We start from the raw sequence: 25,612 nt of genomic DNA, 5'->3' as shown, positions 1-25,612 counted from the left end.
CTTGAGTGATCTAACCAGGGGCCATCCTGTCGTCCACTTGGATCTATGTGGGTCTCCCTTGTTCCTGCTGACTATTGTACATTTTGATTATTCTTTTACTTATATTGCTCCTCCGAAGAATAATTCCTAGTTTAAAGAGCACCATCTTGAAGAAGAACAGAATAATCCATGTACCAATGACATTTTCTGGTATATTTATTCAAATCATGTTTGTTCCTATAAACTTCAAGTTGTTTCAAAGCTTCTGTTTTTCCTCACTTTTTGCTCTTCTTTTTCTTTTACTCATTGCTTTTTGACCTGGAACTGAAACAAAAGTTAGAAAAGAAATTACAAGGGAAATGAAAAATTCGCTCCTATTTTTGTAAGCCAAGAGCCCCAAGAAATTGATACATTGATCAGCTTCAAAAAGCATTGTCCAGTGGAACTCAGATTATTTTTAATTAAATGAAAATGATGTCTAAAAATTTTAGAAAGTTTAGTTATTGCTGTTGAAATTGGAAAACAATAAGAAATAAAGATTATGTGCTTTCTTCAGCAAATGTAATTGATAAACTGACTCTGCTTGAAGGAGTTTCATTAGTAAATTTGGTGCTAGGGAGTGGTTATTGCCTCACTTCTAGCCCAGTATTGTTAAGCCTATAGATACTTAGATCGTATCTTCTTTTCCTCTTTTTATTCCTTGGGGCATTGAGTGGCCAGTTGTTGTGGACTTGCACTTCACTGATGTAGAAGTATGTGTGTGCTTTTAGTTATTTCTCCAGCGACCACTAGATCTCCACTGGCCCACAGATGCACATTAACCAGGTTTTGTCTTTGGATCAATGTGATACCCTCATGTTTTGCCTTTTATTGTTAGAGGGTTTTGGATTCTAAAGGGATGCCATTATGATGGTACTTAGGAAATAATGCAGCTTCTGATAAAGTTAATTTGCACTAATATTTTTTCCTATTAATTTTGCTGATTAGAAAACTTTCACATTCACTAAGAACGTAGTTGACTCTGTATATGTCCTTTGTAGGGTTCGCTTTTTGCTTGGGGGGCGACATGGAGAATTCAAATTCCTTCCTCCACCTGGGTATGCTCCTTGTTACGAAGCTGTTCTGCCCAAGGAAAAGCTGAAAGTGGAGCACAGCAGGGAGTACAAGCAGGAGAGGACATACACGCGAGACCTGCTGGGCCCCACGGTGTCCCTGACACAAGCCGCCTTCACACCAATCCCCGTGGACACCACCCAGGTATGGAGATCAACCCTGCAGACAGCGCTTGTGCCCTCATTATGTGGACACATAGTGGGGCTGCAGCCTGCACTGCTGCCCTCAGGGATGCGTTTTCAGCATGCAACCGATGCATCTGCTTGCAGCACATTCCATAAAATAATAGTCCCCTTTCCCACCACCCCACCCATCTTGTGTTCTATTTCTTTTCTGAAAAACAGAGTCATCCCACTGCCAAATTTTTTTCATAGAGCACACAAATGTGTCCCGACCTCAAGTTTTAAAAGCATTGTTCAAGATTGTCTTTAAGGTTTTGTTAAAGTAATCAATATAATTTAGTTTATGACATGCACATTATACTTTAAAAAACAGGGAGTGAAAGCAGCAGGTGGAGCTTAGGCACACAATTACACAAGTGACTTCAAGGTGTAACAGTGTCAGGATGACTTGATATTGGGGAGCAAACTGCACTTGAAGTAGCACCACATTGGTATGATACATACTGAGTTTGGAGTGCACTTTTGTACATAGAACAGAGTTGGAGATTTTTATTTCTTCTCTCCAGATGCTCTTGTTGAAATGATTAGCTGACCTTACCTTCTGGAAAGATTGAGATCTTGGGTACCGGGATTAAGATGCCTGGGATCAGTTGTCTTCTCTGTGACTGTGGGGAAGGTAGAAGCCTTGCTGATTGGGATTCTGAGGCCATTTGACACGGTTAGCAGATAATACCTCCTCACAGGTGGACACCCAGGGATGTCAGCCACCATTCATGCCTTCCTGTCTGGTAGACATACTGGGTCCTGAGGTTGACAGTGAATTAAACATGGCTCCAATGACCTCAGTGAGGTTGGCTCCATAGTCAAGTTGATTACTTTTTGAAGACCAAAGTCATTGTTTCTGACATCAATGCTAAATAAATAACAGGGCCTCATAAATTTCATTTTTTGGTCAACCACTTGTTTGGCTCCCTGAGTCGTATTTCTGGTTTCACCCTGCAGATTTTTTATATTATGTAGGTAAAATAAGTGTTCAAGAATTATTCATGTCTGGTTTCAGTTTGTGTTGTCCCTTGTAGAAAGGTGGCAGGATATGTTTAGTGTTGCCTAGGTTTATTAGGAAACGCTCTTGGGAAGATGAAAGTGGGCATTGGGGTTGTGAATTTGTGTTGTGTAGAGGTCACCTAAGACCTTGATAACTGCAGCCAGTGCAGAGAGAGGGCACAGAGGTAGCTGCTTCCTGTGGAAATGTGCCTCCTGAATGGGCCTTGCAGGCGTTTGCCCTGCTGAGGAAGTGGCATGGGGCCACACAGGAGGGCTTGCTTTATCAAGACGGGAAAAACCCAGCTCCCCACCCTGAAAACCATTTTGTGCTGCTTATCAAGAGGTCATTAAACTTCTTCCTTTTAATGAGAACAGGTAAATGTTTTTTTTTTTTTTTTCTTGAAAATTTTGTTTGGAAACCACTAAAAGAACAGAGTACTGGTTCAGGGGAAACACAATTACTGCAGTCAGACATCTACAGGCTCAAAGAGCCCATGGAATATAACTCAGGTGCTGGCTTCCTGTCCCCCTGGCCTGTGGATGCCAGCCAGGTGGGTGTAAGAGCATTGGAGTGATTTCTCTTTTTAAATAATGCACCCCTTGGTATTGTCCCATGACCCTTAGTTGTTCCCATCAATACTCCATTTACTTTGTTTGCTATTCTCCCAGAAACCTACGTATTCACCAAAAAATAAATTTAAAAAAGGGTCCCCAAGTTTGCCTAAAGAGGGCTGTGGAATAGGTGATTTAGGATGAGTTATGGTGTTGTATCTTAATAGCTCATGAGGCATTGTTATGACCCTGCACCATGCTACTTGTGTTTCTCATGTGTGTTTTTTCTTTTTTTTAAATTTTAGATTGTGTTGCCTCCTCACCTGGAAAGGATAAGAGAAAAACTGGCAGAGAATATCCATGAGCTGTGGGTTATGAATAAAATCGAACTTGGCTGGCAGTATGGTCCGGTATATAATTTTGAAATTTATTTTCAGATTCTGTTAATACATCTTTCTGAATACAAATCCTTTTTTTCCTTGTCCTGCTACAGGGTGACATATCAATTGGATTGATTTTATTTTTTTCTACTTGTTAGCTCTGTGCAGGTTTTATTTTTATTTTCTAAAGGGACTGACATTATTTGCAGGCTCCTTGAAGGATGGTTTAGTTGCCTAAGTCATTGAAAGTTATCTTTGAACTGCAAGTTATATTTTCAAATCAAGATTAATAGGCAACAGGCAGAGATTTCTAAGCCACTTAAAAAATAGCTCAAACCTAAAGTAAAAAAGTAAGTCAATTTTCTTTCCTCTGTCTGATCTTCCTCTCAGTTCCAGCTGTACATAGTAGTCTGAGATTTGTGAGTAGAACTTCACAGTTGGTTTCACAGTAGGAGGATAGGTCAAGAAGTAATGATTAAATGTTTCTAAATGCTTAATTTCTAAATATCTTAGAGTTTTTCAATAAATTGAAAGATCTGTTTTTAGTAGGACCTTGTTACTACTATTGTTTTTATAATATTGTTATTCTAAATATCCCAAAGGTTGTAGTGCTTTATTATAGTAACAAAGAACTTAAAAATACAGAAATTATTCCTCCAAGTAATAGTCTAATGCTTCAAGCTCTGAATGAAGAGTGTTTATTGCTAGTGTGAGTTGTACCACCAGGTACTCCACACCACTCAGTAGTGTTCCCCTGCAGATGGCTTTGCATTCTCACAGAATATCCAGTTGAGTTGTCATTAGAGTGCGCTGGGTTACGTGTTATTATTTGTTTATCTGATGACATAGCTGAGGCTCTTTGCAGGGTTGTTAAATGCCTTTGAAGAAGTCCTATAGCTAGTGAGTAGCAGCTCCAGCACTGGAACCCACGTTTTCTAACTTCCAGTGGAGAACTGGCTTTCACTACAAAACTTGCCGAAGCATGTCCAGAGATGATGAGGTCCTTGCATTAACTAGACAGTGGTTAGATGTTTGTTACATCAGCAAACACTCATTCAGTATCTAGTTGGGTGTTGCATGCCTTGACTCTTAAAAATTGAGGAAGAGGATAAATGTTAAAAAAATAAAATAAAATGAATGAGCCCCCAGTTAAAATTAGTAGGAGAGAGAGATTATAAATGTGTACATAGTTGGTTGCCAGAGGAATTAGATAAAATTCACCAAAAGTTTTAAGATGAAGAAAAGATGATTATAGGCTAGGAAAATTGAAAAGAGCTCATGCAGAAAAATAAAAGAGCAACTTGCATGCCTCTGGGGTAAGAGCAGCTATCTTCTGGGGTTTAGCTTAGTGAAGACGCTGTTCACCACAAGCTCATAAATCACCTCAATAATTATGCTTTGCAGTGAAGTGTTTGTTATGTATCCTCTTTTAAAATGGAGGGAAAATGCTGGGGTTGTGGCTCAGTGGTAGAGTGCTTGCCTAGCACTTGTGAGACCCTGGGTTTGATCCTCAGCACCTCATAAAAATTGTGTCCACCTACAACTAAAGAAATATTTTTTTAAAAAATGGAGCTAAATTCAGTTCCATTCAATACCGTACAGACTACGCCTGCTGTATGCACAACACTCTGAGTTTTCAGAGTCTTAGGTGGAACAGTGGCTCAGACACACACACACACACACACACACACACACACACACCCCATTGCCTGAAGTTACCCTTGCTTGGTCCAGGGTATCTGAATCAACTTGAACCTCATGTGGCTCCAGGGAGGAGACTGGGTCTCTACAGTCTTGCTGTCATCTGCCCCTTTCCTGAGCTGTGTTCCAAAATACTTACTGCAGTTTCTCAGGACCCTTCTGGGCAAGCCCTGTTATGGGCTCCATGTCATCTGTTTGGGGAAGTCTTAAAGTGACAGATGAGGAGATTTTGCATCCTCTTCTCATCGAACACGTGACTCGTGTCCAGGTTGTTTACAAGACCTTCCCTGAAACTCCTTCCAGTTGAGTAGTTAGAGATCCAAACCTTAAGATCACTCTTATTCTAGAGTAAGGTATTGGCCAGTCTATAGGCTAAGTCACAAGTTTATTAACATTGTAAATAAGTTTGTGTGTGTTTAGGAATTTATGCTTAGCTGCCTGGTGTGCTGAGTTATTACTTTTCTGCATAGATTTTATAGTTGATCTGGGATACATTTCCCAGGAGCATCATTTGAGGGCTCTGTTTCATAGAACAACACCAGGTAGATCCACTCTGTCATTTATATGTCCCTTTAACATTTATTGCTTGCCTTTCACTAGCCTGGTTGTGCTTGGTAGTGGGCACCCAAATTTGGAAAGACCTTGACTATAAGATACTGTGTTTACTTTTTAGGAGCATCCTGTTCAGCTCAGTGAATTCATGCAAATAGTCACAGAGAGAAAAGGAACACACAGGTCTCTTCTGAGAAATCTGGGGGCTTCCAGGAGATAGATGTCAGCCCCGAGGCCAGTATCGGCTGGGAACAGTCAGAGCAGGACCAGATTCTGGGCAGAGGAGCCAGTGTGTAAAGTGAGGAGGGGAAGGGACCGGGCATCTGCACTGGCTGTTGGGTAGCACAGCACAGAGACATTGCTATGTACAGAGCCCTGGGAAGTCTGGCCACTCAGGCAGGGGCAGTGTGCTTTTACTCTGTGAGGGGCTGAGAGCTTAAAGAATGCTGAGAAGGGAGGTGATGTTCTCAGGTACCTACACTGGGGGAGCTGTGCTGTCCCATGGAAGAACCATAGCCCTAGGGGATGGGCAATGAGTGTCCCCACTCTGCCTGGCTGGGGACAAAGGGCATGATTGCAAGAGATTCAGGGTTCAAGAATGCCGCATGAAAGAGCAAGTTCTGTTTTGTTCCAGGCACCTGAGAGGACAGTGGCATTGGCTCTTCTCTGAGGCAGAGGTGAAGGTGGAGTTCCATGCAGGTTTACCTCGGGACTGACACATGTTCACTTTTTATTTAATGTTGAGAATTTAGTGTTAGAGATTTCTTGAGCTAAATTTTCGAACTCAGTTTCATGTATAAGTCCAATTCGTTTGTTATGATTGCAAGAAAACAATGAAGAGGTTATTTCTAACCGGGCGATTCATGAAGACTAGAAAAAGTCCTCCCTTCTGTTTGCATACTTTTCCTGTGGCATTTAGAGAACCTGGTAATTATTTCCATGGAGGAATGTGTTCCCTGACAGCATATGGCTGTCATCTAGTGCCACCGAGGCACTAGTGCTGTAATTTAGGTCTCTAAGAAGAAAACCTTATTACCAACACAAGAATAGGGAACATCTTCCTCATTCCTGAAATCTTAAATTTAGTTTAATGCCATTGCTAATAAATACAATGTTCAAGTTGGTTCTCTGTTATCTTTGGTTTCCACATTTACGGATTCAACTAACTGCAAATCAAAAATATTCAATAAAAAGAGATTTCATCTGTGTTGGACACATGTAGACTCTATTTCTTGTCATTTTTTCTAAACAATACAGTGTAATGAATATTTACCTATTATCTACTTTTCATCAGATAATGTAAGTAATTAGAGACAATTTAATATATCCAGGTGGGAGATCTAAGGTTTTAGACAAACACTGGCATTTTAAAGAAGGAACTGTAGTATCTGTGGGTTTAGGTATCCATGAAGAGATCTGGACTTCACTCCCTGTATATTCTCAAGGACAGCTGTGTACATGAAGGGTTACTTTGGAAAATGCCTTTGTTAAGCTAATTAGTTTTGTTGAGATAATAGAGTGATTTGTGAGAGTGGAGGTAACTTACAAGGGATGAAATGAACAGCCAGGACTATTTAATAAGTTCAGTATTAGTCAATCATGTTGTTTATTGATGTCTGTAATGAGGTTAGTGCTAAACAGAAGTAATACTGCAAATTTTAACTAAGTCCTTACCACATCTTTTTACACAGGATTTGTTTTAATTTATTAAACTTATTGAGTGTTTGCCATGCATCAGGCACATTCTAGGTGTTTGGAAAACATCAAAGAACAAAAGACCCAAATCCTTGCTCCTTTGTTCTTCCAAGTTCAGGGAGACAGAAAATAAATAAATAGAGAAGGATCGAGTCTGTTAAGTATTTTGGACAATAAAAAGAGTAAGGTGGGTGGCACACTGCCCTGTTAGGAAGGCTGGTGAATCTCACGGAGAAAGTGAGATCTGAGAAAAATGCTGGAAGGAGTTGAGCGATCCTGGTGTGGATATCAGGAGAGAAGCATGCATGACAGAGGCCCGTGGGAGATGAGGCGTAGACAGGGCCAGGAAGCAGGGAGTGCAGAGGATGCTGCCCTACTGCTGACCCTTGACCTGACTTGGGCTAGGGATCCCAGGGCAGCGTCCCTGGGCAGTGCCTGAGTGCTGCTTATTGCGCTGCGTCTCCACTGCCATCCACTGAAGCACCATTGCTTGTGTCTGATACCTGTGTCTGATACCCATTTCCTGTTGTGTTCCAGGTTAGAGATGACAATAAGAGACAGCACCCGTGTCTGGTGGAGTTCTGCAAACTGCCTGAACAGGAGCGCAATTACAACTTACAGATGTCGCTCGAGACCCTCAAGTGAGTTCCTCAGCTTTTTTATTTTCCAATCCATCTCACCTAAAAAAAGCGAGAGAGAGAGAGAGAGAGAGAGAGAGAGAGAGAGAGAGAGAGAGAGCTTTTACTCTGACTCACTATGAAGTTAGTTGAATTCCAGCTAGAACTTTCCAGAATGTGTAGGTGGTTTGGTTGGGTATTTGTTGGGAATATGTTATGTCTTTTTGCTCCACGTGGGCATTTCCCAAATGGCATCCTACAGGTGTAGGATATTACAGAGTATGGGGATTTCGTGATCTTGTGTGGTGCTACTCAGAGTATGGGCCAAGAACCAGGCCAGTCTAAACTTGGTACTGATCTGTGACAAGATGAGTAAAGATATTACTTCTAAATGCTTAGGAATTTTATCCCTACTTAAGGGAGAAATTTAATGCCTGTTAAACTGATAACTTGAAATGTTGTCATTTTGAAATGTTAATTCTACTTGAAAAGTTTTATTGTATCTTATTAGAGATTGAGACCATGATGAACTGGAAATCAAAAGAAAACTAGTCCTTTGTCATAGACGGTTTTAGAAGTACTGAACTGACCTATTTAAAGGGTATGGGTTAAAACCATTAAAGAAGTGTCATTTTTACTGATTTCATCCCTTGTAAGTTATCTCCACTCACAAATTACTCTATTGCCAGGCACTTTGTTGCTTCAGGACTTTCCACATTTGTGCACTGTCAATAGCTAATATGGTGGAGTCATCCTCTGGTGTTTCTAAGTGTACTTAGCCACAGCACCCTTTTTGGGGAGGTTCTAGAGGGACTTCCTATCTGGACAGCACTGTTGGGGTAAAGTTCTTGGGAGCGATTATACCATCTCATAAAGGCAACTTTACTCTTCACTGGCTTTGTGCCCATTGAGCTCTTGAATTTGCCACCTTCCTTTGCAGAGGCAAGTGGGGCTGAGTAGAATAAAGAAGGAATGTATTTTCAAATTTATGTAAAAAGTTCAGAAAATGTTTTTGAAAAGCCTGTGACTTTTCTTTAGGATCCTTTCATCCTTTATGTCCTATAGAAATTGTTTTATTCACATAGGTCACTTACATAGTACATTTTTGTTTGTCCTTTTGATTTGTTTCTGTTTTGCAAAGAGTAAGGAGTTATTTCAATTGAAGCTACTTTACCAAGGACCAGAACATAAAACTTAAATAATGTTTCAGATTCTAGGATTTGGGAAATAAACAAATGAACCACAAAGTATGTCTCTGTTTTATTCGTAGCTTTTTTGCTGTTTAGTTTAGTTTTGAGTACTAGGGATTGGATCCAGAGGCACTCTTCCACTGAGCTACATTCTCAGCCCTTCTAATTTTTTTTTTTATTTTGAAATGAGGTCTGTTTAAAGCTGGTTTCGAACTTATGATCCTCCTGTCTCAGCCTCTGGGTACCTGAGATTACAGGCATGCCCAATTTCTATTAGTAACTTAAAAGGAGGAGGAATACACACAAATCAAGTAACTTAAGACTACTGAAGATGGCACAAGACGGCTTGCCTGTCTGAGCAGTGCTTTGTGTCTGAATGCTGGGATTTTGTACTTAGTGTGTCCTGCCTTTCCGTGGGTCACAGCATAAGGTTTATACCTTTAGCTTAGTAATTCATGGCAGCTCATGATTTCCCCATCTTTTACAACATAATTTAGTTAAATCTGAACTACATCCCTGTCATTTTAGTGATTGACAACTAGGTCATCTATCGCAAAGAGTAAATCCTGGAGTGTAGAAGTCATATTTGCATGTAGAATGCTGATGCAAATAATCCACTCTCATTCCTGACAGCTACTGGTGGATGGTTTGATGAATCATTAGATGCATGAACTGTGGTGTCATTCCCTGTGGTGAATGATAATGACCTTTTCATGAGCTCATTCTTAACATTTCTTTGCTGATGTTTCTTATAGCTACTGCAGTGTTTGTTTATATGGCTTTCTGATGAAATGCTTTTACCTATTTCTTTAAAAATTAAGTTAAAGGGGTAAAGCTCTTCTTCCCAAATTTACACTGTGTCCATTTCCACTGTGCAGAAGAAGTAGGGTGCTTTTTGTGTTTCTATTGTTCATTTACTCACTTGGCAAGGGCCCCAGCAAAGTTCCTGAGAGAATAGCATCTGGCCTTGGGGGGCCAGGGCCCAAGGACTTGCTCCACCAAGGCAATCTTGGAGTGACTCAACCTTGCTGATCTTAGACTTTGTTCTCCTTGTTCAGTGGTGATGGTAATGTGTCTACTTTATGGCATGATGTGGGGGCTCAGTGACAGCATTCTGATGAAGCCTTCACAACCACCTGTCTGGCAGAGCAAGCACCATCCTCACCATCCTGGCTTTCTGTTACTGGCTTTACAGTATATCATGGAGGGATCAACAGCTTTGTTCATTGAATCCCGACACATGACAATAGTGAAGATGCAGAAAATTATTCCAGCATGTTGCTCATTTTGGATGGAGGAGGTGATTTACTGTGAATATAATGTGGTGCTCTCTCTGTGACCATGTAAATCATTGGCAGATGACTTACTCTAGACCTGAACTGTCACCTGCATATGGTGTAGCACCATGGAGATCTGACACCTTCTTGGGAACAGCACAGGTCACTGGAGTGTGCAGCCAGGTATCCCTGAGTGGACTGGGGGGTTCTAGCTACTGGTTTAACGTTCATTTGATACAATATTGTACAAATTTCAGGTCTTAAATTCTGAATCAATAAGTCATGGTTTGGAAATTCATATTATAATGTGTTTAACCAACAACAACATACTTTTCTAGAATGTTTAGATGTCAGTGATGTTTTTCCTGGCTACGTATTTTTTCTTGAGCATCATTTGTAGGACATTGGTACATATGTGGGGGCAAGAGAGGGTGGAATGAGGGACACAGGACAGTGGAGAAGAGCAATGCTGGGGAAGATGGTAGGTAAGGGTGAGCCATCACTGTTTTCTAAAGGAGCAGGTGGTCCTCCCACTTCTCCCTCTTCTGTGCTTGTTTTTGTGGTTGGTCATTGCTGGCAGTGATCTTTCCAGTCATGCGTGTTTCCATCTTTATGTTCAATCCTGGGCCCTTTATTCTCCTGGAGCACACTCTCTGCAGATGTTCTCATCACACCCATGACTTAATTACCACACAGGTGCTCGCAGTGCCCCACTGTTGATCCTTAACACAGACACCTGCTTTGAGGGGAGGAGGTGTACACCTAGCCCACAGGTGACGTGCTCCCCAGTGTATCATGAAGCACCATCACCTCTTTGTCAACTATGCTCCCGGCCACTTACCTGGCTGCACAGCCAGAAACCTGGAGTCATCCTGGACACCTCCTTTTGTCTTAACCTGTGTCCAGCCCATCGTTAGTCCCTCCAAGTGCAGCTCCAGTCTGTCCCCCGCCCCCACTGCTGCTGTGCACGCCATCATTGTCTCCAGCTAGTCTCCCATCCTGTCTCCACACTGTGCACATGGAATCCCATGTTTGCACACATGCACATATCTGCATCCACACACGGAATGCTTAAAACCCTTCAGTGGCTTCTTGGTGCTTTTGAACTCCATATCCTCACAGGAGCTGCAGGGCCGGCTGTGTCTGTGCCTTACCCTCCCTTGTTCCTGTGTTCCAGCCCTCACTACCTCTTCCTTCCTATGAGATCAGAGTTTTTCTGCCTTATCTGTTCCCTTTCTTTTCCCTGGAAATTCTCTGCCTAACGCTCACATGGCTTCTTCCCTGCCTACACTTGTGTCACCTCGTTGGTAGAGATTTTCCCATCACTTCCTGTCCTCTCTTAGAACTCCTTTTAGAATTTTTATAGCTCTCATCATAATTCATAATCTTACTTCCAGGGTTATTTAATATCTGCCTTTCTTGTGAGACTTTAAGCTTCAAGGAGGCAGATGCCATGATTATTTTTTTGACTTAATTTTTTTTTTAGAGTAGCTTTAGGTTCCCAGCAGAAGTGGAGAGGAAGTTAGGGATTCCCCCATGCCATGCTCAGCCCCATCATCCACATGCCCCAATAGGTGCCTTTGTTACATAATGAATCCACATTGACACATCCTTAGTACCTGGTATCCACAGCAGGGGCTCAAAAGCAGTCATGCTTGGAGTCCTAACAGTCATCCTCAGGATGTGGATGGACAGCATGACTTTATTTTATTTATTTTTTACGTGGTGCTGAGGATGAACTTGTGCTTGCACATTGCACATATTTCCCAAACTTTGATTTTTTAATCTTTCTCCATCTTAGGCTTTTCAGATTTCTTTCTCTCCTGCTTTCAGGTGCCCCAGAACAGACCAGGTGTCTGGGAATCTACTGGGCTTCCTCATTCACTCACAGCTTCTAATCACCCTTCAACTCCCACTTCTTGTCTGTTTTTAGTCCCCTTTTAAATCGCATATTCTTTATTTAGAAAGTGTATTTGGACATCTATTCCTCTATCAATCTCTCTATCAATCCATCCACGTCAAGATGCATAAACAGACTTCCATAAACATGGAAGTCTAGTCTAGGAAGGCAGGTAGGTGCACAGGGAGTGGTAAGTGGTGTGTGTACTCAACGTAAGAGGTTGTTCATTGCAGCATTGTTTACAATAGCTGAAGACTGAAGATTGCCTTGAAGACAGTGAAAAGAAAATGGGTTAAAAACATTCTGATGTTCCCAACTTCAGAGAGGTTAAAACACAAATCAGCTTTACATGAAAGGATAGTGATTTGAAGGTTGTAGTATAAAGTCAAAGTGTGAGTCTTAGAGAAATGCCTCTTGTATATGCCCATTTGAGTGAAAGGCAGAAGCACCACTATTGGGACACACATTCACACAGACGCACATTTTTCTTTAGTGTGTGCAGACCCCCATTCTTGTACAGCAGATGTACAAGAAGGGCAGCAGTCAGTGCCTCTGGGGCAGGAAAAAGCTCTAGACAGAAGATGTAGGGGGAGACGTAAGTTTCCAGTTACTCCTTTGTGCCATTTCAATTTTCAGGGTCTTACTCCTTATTCAAAAGTAAAGAATTGAAAATAAAAAATTTTTGTTTAGGGCTGGGGCCATAGCTCAGTGGCAGAGTGCTTGCCTGGCACATGTGAGGCACTGGGTTCATCCTCAGCACCACGTAAAAAATAAATAAATAAAATAAAGTCATGCTGTCCATCCACAACTATTTAAATTTTTTTTAAATTTTGTTTAGCTTTAAGACAACAGACTGGTGATGTGCTTTGAGTGTGGATCACTGTCCCTTTCACAGCCATGAGGTGTGATGTCTGGACATGGGGGCACCTGCAGCTCACGTCTGCTTTTGTTTTGCAGGACTTTGTTGGCACTGGGATGTCACGTGGGTATAGCGGATGAACATGCTGAAGAAAAGGTGAAAAAAATGAAGCTCCCCAAGAAGTAAGTTGAGTAACAGGCAGTGACCCTGCGCCTGCTTAGATCCAGGGAGACCTGGGTGCCCCGCTGGCACTTGCCCATCCAGTGCAGACTCAGAAATCCAAATGAGCCAAGTCCCAGGGGCTGCTGCACGTCTGTGGTGGGCAGTAGACTCTGTTTGCTGAGAGGAGGAGCAAAGCTCAGTGTGTGCTTGGGAGTGTTCTATAGAGTCTTATTCCTAGTGTCTGTGTGTGTGAACACTTATATTTGTATTTATGATTTTATGTGACTTTCCATTTTCTATCAAAATCGTTTATAATTTTATTTACTTTTATAAAGTAAACATGCTTGAGGAGTAATGATGAAGTCAGTTTTGTTATTTCTGTTTGAAGATGGGAAAGGAGCAGGCACATGCTGTGGGAGTGGCTCTGCCTGCAGCGCTGTGACCTGTACCTGTGGCAGTGCTTAGCCTTGTAAACCTCAGTGACCTCACTGCTAACCGTCCTTGAAGTTACCTGCTTCATAGGGAATTGTTAGGTACTAAATGACCAGGTATATGATAAATAGTAGCTGTTTTGTGATGTTACTATTTTCTTATTTATTCTAACATAGATATTCAAGCAACTATTTGCAGATCACACGTTATTTTTTCACATATTTTTTATTGTTACGTTATAGTGGTACATGATGATGAGATTTATTGTTACATATTCATACATGCAAACAGTATAACAATATCATTTGGTCAATATCACTCTCTGGCACTTCCCCACTCCCTCCCCGCTTCCCACCCTTTGGTCTCTTTTCTTTGAGTCTCTCTTTGATTTTCATGAGAACCACCCCTATTTCATTTTTCTGTAGCTTCTGCATATAAGAGAAAACACATGATCCTTGACCTTCTGAGTTTGACTTAGTTCACATAAAATGATGGTCTCTAGTTCCATCCATTTTTCTGCAAATGACATAATTTCATTTTTATTTATGGCTGAATAAAGAAAAAGGGAAATAAAAATTATATATCATATTTTCTTTATCCATTCATCCATTGATGGACATTTAGGCTGGTTCCATAGTTTGGCTACTGTGAATTGTGCCACTATAAACATGAGTACGCATGTGTCACTGTAGTAAGATGAGTTTAATTCTTCAGGATAAATACTGAGAAGTGACATAACTGGGTCGTATGGTGTTTTCATGCCTAGTCTTTGAGGAAACTCCTTTCTGATCTCCATAGTGGTTGTACTAATTTATGGTTACACCAGCAGTGTAAAAGTGTTCATTTTCTCCATGGCCTCTCTAGCATTTATTATTATTTATATTCTTGATGACTGCCATTTTAACTGGTGTGAGATGAAATCTCAGTGAAGTTTTTTTTCTTTTCTCTTCAAGCTTTATAGTTGTACGTAGCATTGGGTTCATTATGCAACTCATACCTGTATGGAATTCAGTTTCTGTTAGTGATTCTCTTTTCCCTCCTGTCTTCCCTCCCTTCTCCCATTCTCCTTCCTCAGTGTAGTTGATTTGCATTTCCCTAATTGCAAGTGATGTTGAACATTGTTTCACATATTTATCATTTTAGCTTCTTCTTTTGAAAAGTGATTGATTCACTGTTTATTAATTGGATTATTTGATTTTTTGGTGTTACATTTTTTTCAACTCTTTATATATTTTAGATATTATTCCTCTGTTAGAAGAGTAGCTAGCAAAGAAGTTCTCCCATTCCGTAGGTTCTCACTTTCTTAATTGTTTCCTTTGCTGTGCAGAAGTTTTTTAATTTGAGGTCATCCCATAACTCTTGGTATTATTTCCTGAGCTTTAGGGGTCCTATTAAGAAAATCATTGTGCCTAAAATCAGAATGTGTTGACCCTACATTGTCTTCTAGGAGTTGCATAGTTTTTGGTCTAATTTTAGGACTTTGGTCCATTTTGAGTTGAGTGCAGTTTAAAAGATAAAGTTCTAGTTTCATTTTGTACATATGGATAACAGGTTACTCCAGTACCATTTGTTAAAAGTTCTGCCTTTTCTCCAGTGTATGGTTTGGTGCCTTTGTCAAGGATCAGATGTCTACAGATTTGTGGGTTTGTCTCTGTGTCTTCTATTCTGTACTGCTGGTGGAGACCACACATTATCAGTAGCAGTTCTGGGAAAGTGGTAAATAATACTGTGGAGATGAGAACAAAGTAGTCCCCCTTCATATGTGTTGTATCCCCAGGCCTCAGACTCCCTGAGATAAACATGAAACCCAAGTGGAAATGTTGTGCCTTCTGAAAACACAGCTGTGCCATCCAGGGCCTTGCTCAGCAGGCTGCACACATGGTGCTCAGTGCTTCCAGAGAGAGCTGGTGGAAGCTGTGTCATGACCTGGCATGTTCTTAGGTTCTAAAAGTGTTCTCCAAACGTGTGAACAGGAGGAAAAGGTGTGATTTTTATGGTACGTTTCATATATTTGTGTTTTGAAGTGATCATTTCTCTTCAGTTTCTAGTGTATCTAATGGTAACAGCTGAGATATCTGCCATCAGAATCTACTTAAAAAACACATGAAAACATTGATAACTGGGAATTTTACATTGTTCATTTTTCTATGAAGTGTGTTTCCAGTCCATTTGCCCCATACTAGATCATGCTGTTGAGTGATGTTTTTTTTTTGTCCAACAGTCTTTGCCTTTGAGACAAATTGTAAGATCAGTTGCATTCTTTGTTCACATACATAATTTTTGTTATTAAAAAGATCATTCAGTTCAGTGAACCAAAAATCACTGCTGTTTATCATGAAAACTCCCACTTAATGATCTTTTCTGGTGACAACTCAGTCAGGCCTTTGTTCAATTTTTTGAGAACAAAATAATTGGAAACTGCATAACTTGCAAAAGAATTTATTATCCTGTCATTAGAGTTGTTCAGTTTTCTCAGATTTTTGTAATGTATATGAAAAAGGCATTATTGGTGCTAAAAAGATAAAAAAATAAAAAATAAAAACCCACACAACAAATCAGTATACCTGTTTCTCTTTTACCTGGATAAAATAATGGAAACATTAATTTCATATTATCTTTGAAAGCATAACATAGTTAATAATTGTTATACTGTGCTCTGTGTGTTTGTGTTATGTGTTTGTGTTATGTGTATGTGTTATGTGTGTGGTTGTACTTCACTAAAACATTGGGGTATAATTTACCTTGTTCCATTAGTGAATTTTTTTTTTTTTTGCCCTGTAACCTAATTGGAAAAGCTGATTTTTCACTATCAAAACAAATAATTAAAATAATTACCTTTTCTCATAAACAAGTGTTTCTTTTACTGTTGAATCAAATGGGTTAATACATGTCCATGTAATAATCACCTCAGTTCTTCCTAAATTTCAGACACAGGATTTGCAGTACATTTGTCTCCTGGAGAAACTGAGTCCTCTCCTTGTGGTATTTAATGAGAACTTCTTTCACCTGTAGTCTGTACTATTTCTTAGTTCACCATGAGATACCATTTAATGTTTACTCCATCTGCCACAGGGAATTGGCAGTAACTGTGTCAGCATGGATGCAGGTCAGCATGACCTGAAAGGGCGGAGTTTCAGAACCATTTTAAAGCATTTTGCCCTCATGGCATCAAGTTGTACACTCTCACACCTTCTCAGCCAGTGGCTCCACGCTTGAAGAGGTGCCCTGGATAGAGAGTGCACCAACAGATGTGCAAGTGTGGTCCATAGCGATATGATTTGCAATAGCAAAAATAAATAAAGCGAAGGTGTGTGTGAATTATTGTTCAGGATGATGTTGGATATGGTATAATAAAATGAATGAATTATAGTTATAAATGTCAACATAGGTAAACATAAAAAAAAATGTTGAGGGTAGACAGAACATCTCACTGGGTGATACAAAGTTGAGACATGTGAGTCAAAGGCAGTCCCAAAAGACGTACGTGCACGTGTGGAAATTTGATATATGCTGAAGGCATTCTTGCAGATAAGTGGGGAAATGATAGACCACTTAGCAGAGCTCAGATCATTGATTTCAAATGGGAAAAGTACTAGATTTCTCCTTTTCCCCATACACAGATGTTTGCAGGTTGATCTAATTGCGTAAGACAAAAAATTTTGAAGATAACAGTATAGGCTATCTTCATGACCTTTTCCACCCTGGCTTCCTTCACTGTAAAACCCCAGCACATGATTAAATGCTCCATAGATACTGGTGAGTAAACAAAAAGTCTAATAAATTTGACTACATTGAAAAACTTATGTGCATCAAAGGAGATAATAAACTAAGTGAAAAGATTCACAGAACAATACCAAGACTCCTAAAAATTAGATGTCCTGATAGAAAAATTAGCAAAGGATACAGATAATTTACATCCAATAAACATGAAAGACACTCAACCTTACTAATATCAAGGCAATCAATGTAAGTTAAAATCACAAGGAGAAGCTATTTTGCTCCCACAAGGTTGGCAAAAACTGAGCAGTTTCATGGGACTATCAATCAGTACAACTACGAAGACCAAGTTAGCCTGATCTCATAAAATTGGAGAGGACACAACTATTTCTTATTTAGACATGAGCCTTAGAGAAGCTTTTGCATATAAAACATGCCTGAAGACTGGACACGGTAGCGCACACCTGTAATCTCACCTGCTTGAGAGGCTAAGGCAGGAGGATGGCAAGTTCAAAGCCAGCCTCAGCAAAAGTGAGGTACTAAGGAACTCAGCCCCTCTCTAAGTAAAATAGAAAATAAGGCTGGGATGTGGCCTAGTGGTTGAGTGCCCCTGAGTTCAATCCCTGGCACACACCCCCTCTGTCTGCCAAAAAAATCCACATACCTGAAAAGATGATTCGTTGCAGCATAGATTGTATAGCATGGATTGACAGCAAATTGGAAAGAACTTCAAAGTCCACTGAGTTGAGAATCTAAAACTTAACTTTTAGATGTCTGTATTGGGATTCTGTAGAGTAGTTCAAACAAATGCATTTTAGCTAAACGAACGCATAGGACAAATCTCAAACACATTGCCTTGAGAAAAAGAAAACACTGATGATGGACACAGTATAATACTGTTTAAATTTCAGGAACATGATGTGTGGCTTAGATCTGGTTTACAGAGCCCAGTAAGCCTAGAAAAATTATGCCTAGGAGTAGCCAACTTCAAATTCAGGGCAGTCATTCCCTCTGGGGGGAAGTGAAGGGGCAACATGGAAGCTCCAAGTGGATACACAAGTTCTGACACTTGCAAAGGTATGAATTGGAATAATAAAATGGTAGTTGGTTACGAACACCAGATTGGAATCAATGTTTTAAAAGTGTATGAGAAGAAGACAGCAGATTCAATATATCAGGTTTTAAGAAGTAAAGAGAAAACAGGCTGCTGGTTTCAGGAGGACCTGGGGAAGGATGCCTTTTTGAAAGCTTAGGAGACACATGAGCATGTTTACGTGGGAAGGAACCAGAGATGACAGTTTCTAAAAGGAGAGAAGGGATGGATTCAAGGGCAAGATTTTATATGACCCTGTCCAGGTGTTGTGAGAGCTGCCTTCCAAAGAAGTTAATATTGACCAGATTAGAGGAGACCAAGGTGCTGATGGAGCCAGCTGGGCAACCTTAGAGGCATAACCTCTTGCACTGGAGGTATGGGTGCACAGACCAGTGATAGGGAGGCCACAAAGTGGAAGAGAACACGTGCTAGAAGGTAGGGCTTCATTCTTCTTAAATTACTTAAGCAAAATAGACCTTCATGTGAGTACTGTTTTGGTTCAGAGCTTGGTGAGGGCACACACTCATCTCCCTTTTCTTGCCTTCTGCTGCTGTGGACCACGTTGCCTCTGCACTTTGAGTCTGGCTTGCTCGCTGTCTTTGCTGCAGGTGTGTTTTTCTTGAGCGCCAAGTTGTCGTTTTATATGGCACACAGGTGCCTTCCAAATTGTTCTTATGTAACTGTCACGAGAGAGACAGATTTCACAGCCCCAGGGCTGTGATCTATGAAAGAGCAACATTGTAGCATAGTAACATTTTCCCACATTAGGATATTTCTGCTTCAATCTCTTTTGCATATAGTTTAGGGAATTTTGAATGTAAATTCAGTACATTAATTGGTATTAAAAGCTATATTCCCTATTTGTCAATAATTTGTTCATTTTTTCTGATATATAATATACATCATTTCACTAAAATTACTTCAGGATTTTTGCAGAATATATGATTCATTGTGGTTTTTGTCCTTTTCCTGCCTGCTTCTCCTTCTGTCCCAGCAAATAAGCAAGAAATGAAAATACAACACATTATGTATTCTTAAATTCACTCATCTCCCCACTTTTATTATGAAATTAAGCCCTTTACTCACTGCATGGTTTAGTGAGCATTGAGTTGAATTACCATACAAATAAAAAAATTCCACTGGAGAGGAATCTACTCCAAGAGCATGTGGCCCCTGATATCTAATATGCCTGAGATGAAAAATACTACTGATTGAAATGAAAAAAAAAACTTTTTGAACTTTAATGTCATTTATTGAAGTTTTGCTTTAGCACCTGCTCTTATTAAATCAACAGAACACAGATGCTGATTGCGTGTGTCTATCTCTGGGGGCAAAGAGGTGGTTGGTGTTGACTTGGGAAAGTCATATCAGTTTCATCTGAGAAGTTTTTTTAACTAGTACTAGATTTCCTGTACTTTCCCCACTGCTTCCTTTTCCCTAGTGATGTGAAGCTTCTGCTTGGGATGGGCAGTGCAGGGTAGGACAGGAAAAGCTGAGAATGATATTCTCAGTGCATGCATGCATGTATTGATTTAAGCTGACTCTGAAGCCAGTGTTTAGATAGTGCTAACTGAAACCCAATGGGCCTGGCAGCCAGAGTTCAGGCTGATACTGGGAACTCAGTCCTTCTATTCAGTATAGACTTAGCCTAGTTGATGTTTTCTGTCATCCTTTAGATCTTGACTTCAGTATCATCATCCCAAAACCACCGTCCTCAACCCCTTTAAACTTGTGCTTTTGAATTTGTTCTTCCCCCGGTTCCCCTTTGCTGCTTCATTTTCCCACAGCACTTAAATCTTCAAGTGGACTATTTTTCACACATTTGTTTTGTGGACTCCCTGATTTCTGTGAGAACACAGTTTCTGTGTAGATTTTTGTGTCCCTGTTGTTCAGTGATGTCATGTTGGCTCCTTGAACTGGGCCTGAGAACATCCTCCTGCCAATATATGTTGGCTGGTGAGTTGAAGCTCAGATTTACCCTCTGGGCTACTCATTGGTTGGGATTGGCTGGCTGTCATTAGCTGGCTTGTCAGTGTTTGCCTCTGTTGGAGACTTACAGGGTGTGTGTTTCCTTTCTGATCTGTGGGAGTGGGTCCACACTTGGGCTCCCTTTGCCTCTATGGTCACTGCTCTTGTCTGTCTCCCAAGCCTCCCTGGGAAGTGCTGAAAACTGGCAAGCCCTTTCTGATAGCATGGATTTTGCAGGGTCTTGGTGGAGGAGGGGATTGCTTCAGCCTAACAGATGGACTTGGTTTATCACTACTTCTGTTCTCTTGAGCACAAGGGCTTAAGGATACAAAACGATGGGACCTGGCCATTTCCTTGGGTACCACCTCAGAAGCAGGACACAGGTTTGCCATGACTTTGCAGGGATCTCTGTGGTTGCACCTGGGTTAGGGGTAGGGGCGCTGGCCTTCCTCTGACTCTCCCTGCATCTAGGCTCTGGGACCTCAGCCTGCGTAAACCTGGAGACCTTAGGTTAAAGAATCATGTCTATCCTTCCCATCCCAAGGCATAAGGTCTTGCTTTTTGGTGTCAGAAGAACACTTTTACTATTACAGGGCTGTCTCGGTGATAGTAAAAATTTGAAAACTGAAGGGTAGACTTTGGGTCTGTCTTTAAAATGATTCTTTCTTGGGAGCAGTGGATGCTTTCTGATCTTACTGAAGAGGGCTGAGTATTGGTGGAAGATCTAAAAGCTTGAAGGAGCAGGGGTGGGAACACATAGGCATGTTAGATGTGTATTTTTAAAGTAAACATGCAAAAAGATGTGAAATAATAGAAGAAATACATCTCTTGTACTTTATTTTTTTAAGTTCTATGTCAAAATTATTATTTCTGTGTTTGTTTTCTGGAGAATGGTTTTTGAATATTCTCTACACTCTGTGAAATTTCAGCCCAAGATTCATTTCTAGGAGATGTGCTTCCAGCAAACTCATCCTTTAGTCTCTGTGGTGTTCAGTCATCTGAGATCTTCCCATTTGTTCTGAGGCACTTGCAGGGCTGATTTGCTATTGAAATTTACAGCTAACATCCACTGAACTTGGACATCATCTTTTCATGTTTACCGCACATCTTTTACAACATGATTTCCAAGCTTCATTTAACTTGATTCATGCTAAACAAGCAAGCTCGGGAAGTGGGGGTGGTTGGGAAAAGAAGGAAAGGCTTGCTTCTTAGTGTTTCTGGTGTTCTGCCACGTTTTGCTGCCTCACTTTAATTGGCCCTTCAGTGAGATGATACCAAGCTCTTTTCCAAGGCTCCTTTAGAATCCCTGCGTGGGAATCATGTGGGTCACATAGGTGAAGTACACAACCGAACTGTCACTTAACCCGAGGACTCCTCAGCTGGGCCAAGTGCTGCCAATGTTTTGTTTACATCTTGGAGAACTTGATGCAAATGGAGCTGGCACTTTGCCAGGTTTTTTTTTGTGTTCTTTTTCCAGAGTTATTTAAAAAGAAATTTCACTGTAAGGAAACTGAAACCCAGGCTATTTGGGTAATTTATTATTCATTGTTGTTTTTATTGTTTTGTATTATTAGATTATAATACTTGTCAAAATAAGACTAAAAGCTATTAACTAGAAGAGTTTGGGTATTTAGAAAGCCAACAGATTGAATTTGCTTAATTTCATCTATATTTCTCAGAAGCTACTTTTGTAGATGATAGATGACACAAAAACCTGGCATGTTAAAGTAGGGGAATGAAGGCCAAACAGTCAACCTCCTGAACAAATAGATGGAAGGAAAGAGGAACCCAGGGCTGATTCTGGCAGAATTTTTCCAGGAAGTTTGAGAAGTGGGATGTAATATGCAAAAATCTTTTATATGAACTATGCATATTTTGTATTGATACACATGGTAGTGATAGAACTTTTCCCTATCTTGGGGGCTGTGGAATTTTACTTACCAGGAATTAGCATAATAATCTCTATTTCCTTTAAATTTCTAGGAATCAAGTCTGAAATCATTTTCCAACGTCCATGTCAATCCCATTCTGTTCAAGACTTTGTTCTTTTTTGACCATAAAATAATAACTCATATTAGCTATTGATTGAGCTTTATGTACCTCTTTAAATGTATTAATAACATTATTTACCAAGGTACATTTAATTATTTTTTAACATATTATTTGTTTGGCTATGATGGTTTGATTCTTGGTTCCTTTGTCAAGATGTATGATAGATGGAAAATGGTTTTATAAGTTACTACTTTTTATACCATTAATTCAAGTTGGTGAAGCAGTCATTTCTATTTTCAATTATATTCATTTCTATTTCCAAAGCCCCAGACATTATTTTTGATTTCTTTTTTCTCTAACATCAGTTTCTTCAAAATAGGGTTGGTTGAATTTATGAACTTCAAAAATATTTGTATTTTTACGCTACAGGAATATGAGAAGATTTTTAGTGTAACAGATGTAGAAATGAAAAGGTTTGAGAGAAGTGATAGTAACTTGAATTTGGGTGAGATTATTAATTATTTGAAAGAACCATTTAAGCTTGCTTATTTATTTGCACAAGTGGAAAGCCTGGTTAAAAAAACAATTAGTTCACATGTGAAAATGAGCATGAACTAATTATTGTGCTTCTTCAGACCAGCAGATGTGAACCAACTCCATGGGGTTTCACTGCAATCACAGATTAAAGCAACTGGGGAAGAAATTCTGTCCAGGAAGAGGAAACTTACAAAGTGGCATGCTGTGGAAATATTTCACAGTTTCACCTATTAGTAGAACTTGTCTGTAATTTGTTGTTTGCAAGGTCCTCTTTCCTACCCTCCAACTTTCAAAAATACCTGCCCAGTTTATGTGATGGTGCTAGAAAGCCTGCTTTAGACCAGTTGCCAGGACGTCTCTCTCCTTTTTGAGGGGAACAGTGAGGTAGCCTCAGCTCTAATTGGTGATTCTTGTCTTGATTCCATCTTCATTATCTGTGTTTCCTGAGGCAGCTGGGTGGGATAAGGGCAACTGGAGAGGGAAAGAAGGAAGAGGGGTGTGTGCTGCCCTCTGCTGGATCCTTGTGGGCCCCTCAGGGGACTGAGAAGAGAGGTGGGGAGGTGTGCAGATGGAGCTCTTTCTCACTCTGCAGGCTGCCTCCAGCAAATAGCATCCAACTTGAAAATTAGACTCTGTCCACATGATTACTGTTCAGGGTATAGAAGGTTCTAGGTGTTCTTCCTTGAAGAAAATGTTAGCTGAATGAGAGCTTTTATATGTGAATGTACTCGGAGCTTGCAAATTTGATTATACACTGAAACCTCAGAAATCTGTAAGATCCAATGATCCATATGAATGGATAAAAACAGTCATGTGGCTTCTTTATTCAAAAAAAGGAAAAGAATATTGACCCATGTATATAGAGTTCCATTTAAGACAGAACAGAATTTCATGTCTATAAATTTAGTGTAAATTTAATGACATAAGAAAGTAAATAGTCATAATTTTTGCATTTGTCAGATTAATCTACTTGAAACAGAATATTTCTGTGATTTTTGCCAGTAGATAAATTATTTTAAGATGTTTTATAAAGAAATAGGAGTGGAATGAACTGGAGGTAGATGATTTATAGTTTCATTTTAAAGACTGTTTTCTCACATATTCTGATGCTTTTTTTAAAAAAGCTAGTATTATTGTCTGCTGAATTTTCATTTTCACAAAAGGAGAATCTTTGATATGAAGATGGATGTTTATTTACATTCAGTTTGACAAAATTAATTCCTTCAGAAATGGTTACTCAAAAGGCTACTATCAGCTGAGAATTGTTTTTGATATAATGGCAGAAAAATGGATCAGAAACGGATCAAGGCATAGTTGATCATTGGAATAAATGAGAAGAATGAGCCAGAAGCCATGGTGACCTGGCCTTGTGCCAGTCTCAGGAGTGTTGGGGCAAGCCTGTGGCACCATTGCACTTGGGAGTGTGTGCTGAGAGGTCAACATTGTGAGTTTTGCATTCTTCCAAAGATTAAAACTTCCAACTCTTGTAAGACCTTCTGTCTGTCACTCAGAGTGTGGAAGTAGCTGCTACTCAGACTTCCCTGAACTCCAGGGAAATAAAATGTAATCATGTTTTAGATGATTGCATGGCTGAGATTTTTCTCTTATTTAGTGGCTTCCTTGGTAACATAACTAGGGATGGCAATAGAGAAATAAGTTACAAACACATTAGAATCTCCCTGTAGAATAAGGAACAGAGAGTAAAAAAGATACGCTGATTCATGAAACAAATATTACATTACTATAACATTTAAAAGTTGAAGAAAATGAGAATTTTACAGGAAGGGAAGTCCATTAGATGTTTAATAGTTAATCGGTAGCTTGATTTAAACTATTCAAAAGCCTTAACTATTAGGAACTTATGCAGTGATAGCATCTTTGAAAAGTGAGTAAGTCATCTTATTTCTGTTGGTTTGGCAATGGAAACATACAGGTCGTGTGGCTTTTCTGACTAACCACATCAGCTGAAGTCAGCGGGTGAAGGCTTGCTTGTCCCTCACCCCAGAGTTCCACCCTGGTTTATGGAGAAGTTGGGATTGGTGGCACCATGACAAGACTGCCATAGGATTGTAAATTTTAATTATAAATTTCTTTGCTTTGTAGTTACCAGCTGACAAGTGGATACAAGCCTGCCCCGATGGACCTGAGCTTTATAAAGCTCACCCCCTCTCAGGAAGCAATGGTGGACAAGTTGGCGGAAAATGCTCACAATGTGTGGGCCCGGGATCGAATCCGGCAGGGCTGGACTTATGGCATCCAGCAGGTATATGGTCATCTTGGCATGTCCTCTGAGATCCACTTCAGTGGGAATTAGCTGAATTTGCAAGAGAAGGAATTAAATTATGACCAGTTCACATAGGGTAAACCCAGAGCCTTAGAAAGAGCACCATGCCCAATACTACACAGCCAGCAGGTGGGAGAAGCAGGACTGCGGTCAAGACCTCAGACCCCAGAGCCAGAGTCCTCCACTTTCTTATTACAGTGCTTCTTGCCATTTTCTGGTGGGATCCCCTCATATGAAGATTTTCATGAATAAAATGGATTATTGTATTTAGGCTGAGAATAGGGTTCCATATAAAGCCTTAAACATGGTTTGGAAAATGCATTTCCAAAGCCCTTCTAGTGGCTTATATCATTTGGAAGAAGAAAGAAAACTTGGCATGATTTACCCCATGAAATGATATGATATTTTTGTATTGAATTATACTGGTCATAATCCATGCAAATGTT

General features: G+C 40.1%; 1 protein-coding gene across 5 annotated transcripts in view; it reads left to right on the top strand.

Annotated features, from left to right (window-relative positions):
- Ryr2 (ryanodine receptor 2) overlaps positions 1–25,612 on the top strand; it is a 596,528-nt gene that overhangs the window by 335,182 nt on the left and 235,734 nt on the right. For all 5 annotated transcript variants that reach the window (XM_058575026.1, XM_058575025.1, XM_058575027.1 and 2 more), the window contains exons 22-26: positions 1,020–1,236; positions 3,116–3,220; positions 7,676–7,779; positions 13,080–13,163; positions 24,986–25,145. In XM_058575026.1, the coding sequence (XP_058431009.1) occupies positions 1,020–1,236; positions 3,116–3,220; positions 7,676–7,779; positions 13,080–13,163; positions 24,986–25,145 (670 nt within the window). The remainder of the gene's footprint in view (positions 1–1,019; positions 1,237–3,115; positions 3,221–7,675; positions 7,780–13,079; positions 13,164–24,985; positions 25,146–25,612) is intronic.

Source organism: Marmota monax, unplaced genomic scaffold (assembly GCF_021218885.2).
Source record: "Marmota monax isolate L192 unplaced genomic scaffold, Marmota_monax_Labrador192_F-V1.1 WCK01_AAM20220418_F8-fsc00071, whole genome shotgun sequence".
In the NCBI taxonomy this organism is placed as follows: domain Eukaryota; kingdom Metazoa; phylum Chordata; class Mammalia; order Rodentia; family Sciuridae; genus Marmota; species Marmota monax.
This window is presented reverse-complemented; position numbering and strand designations above follow the sequence as displayed.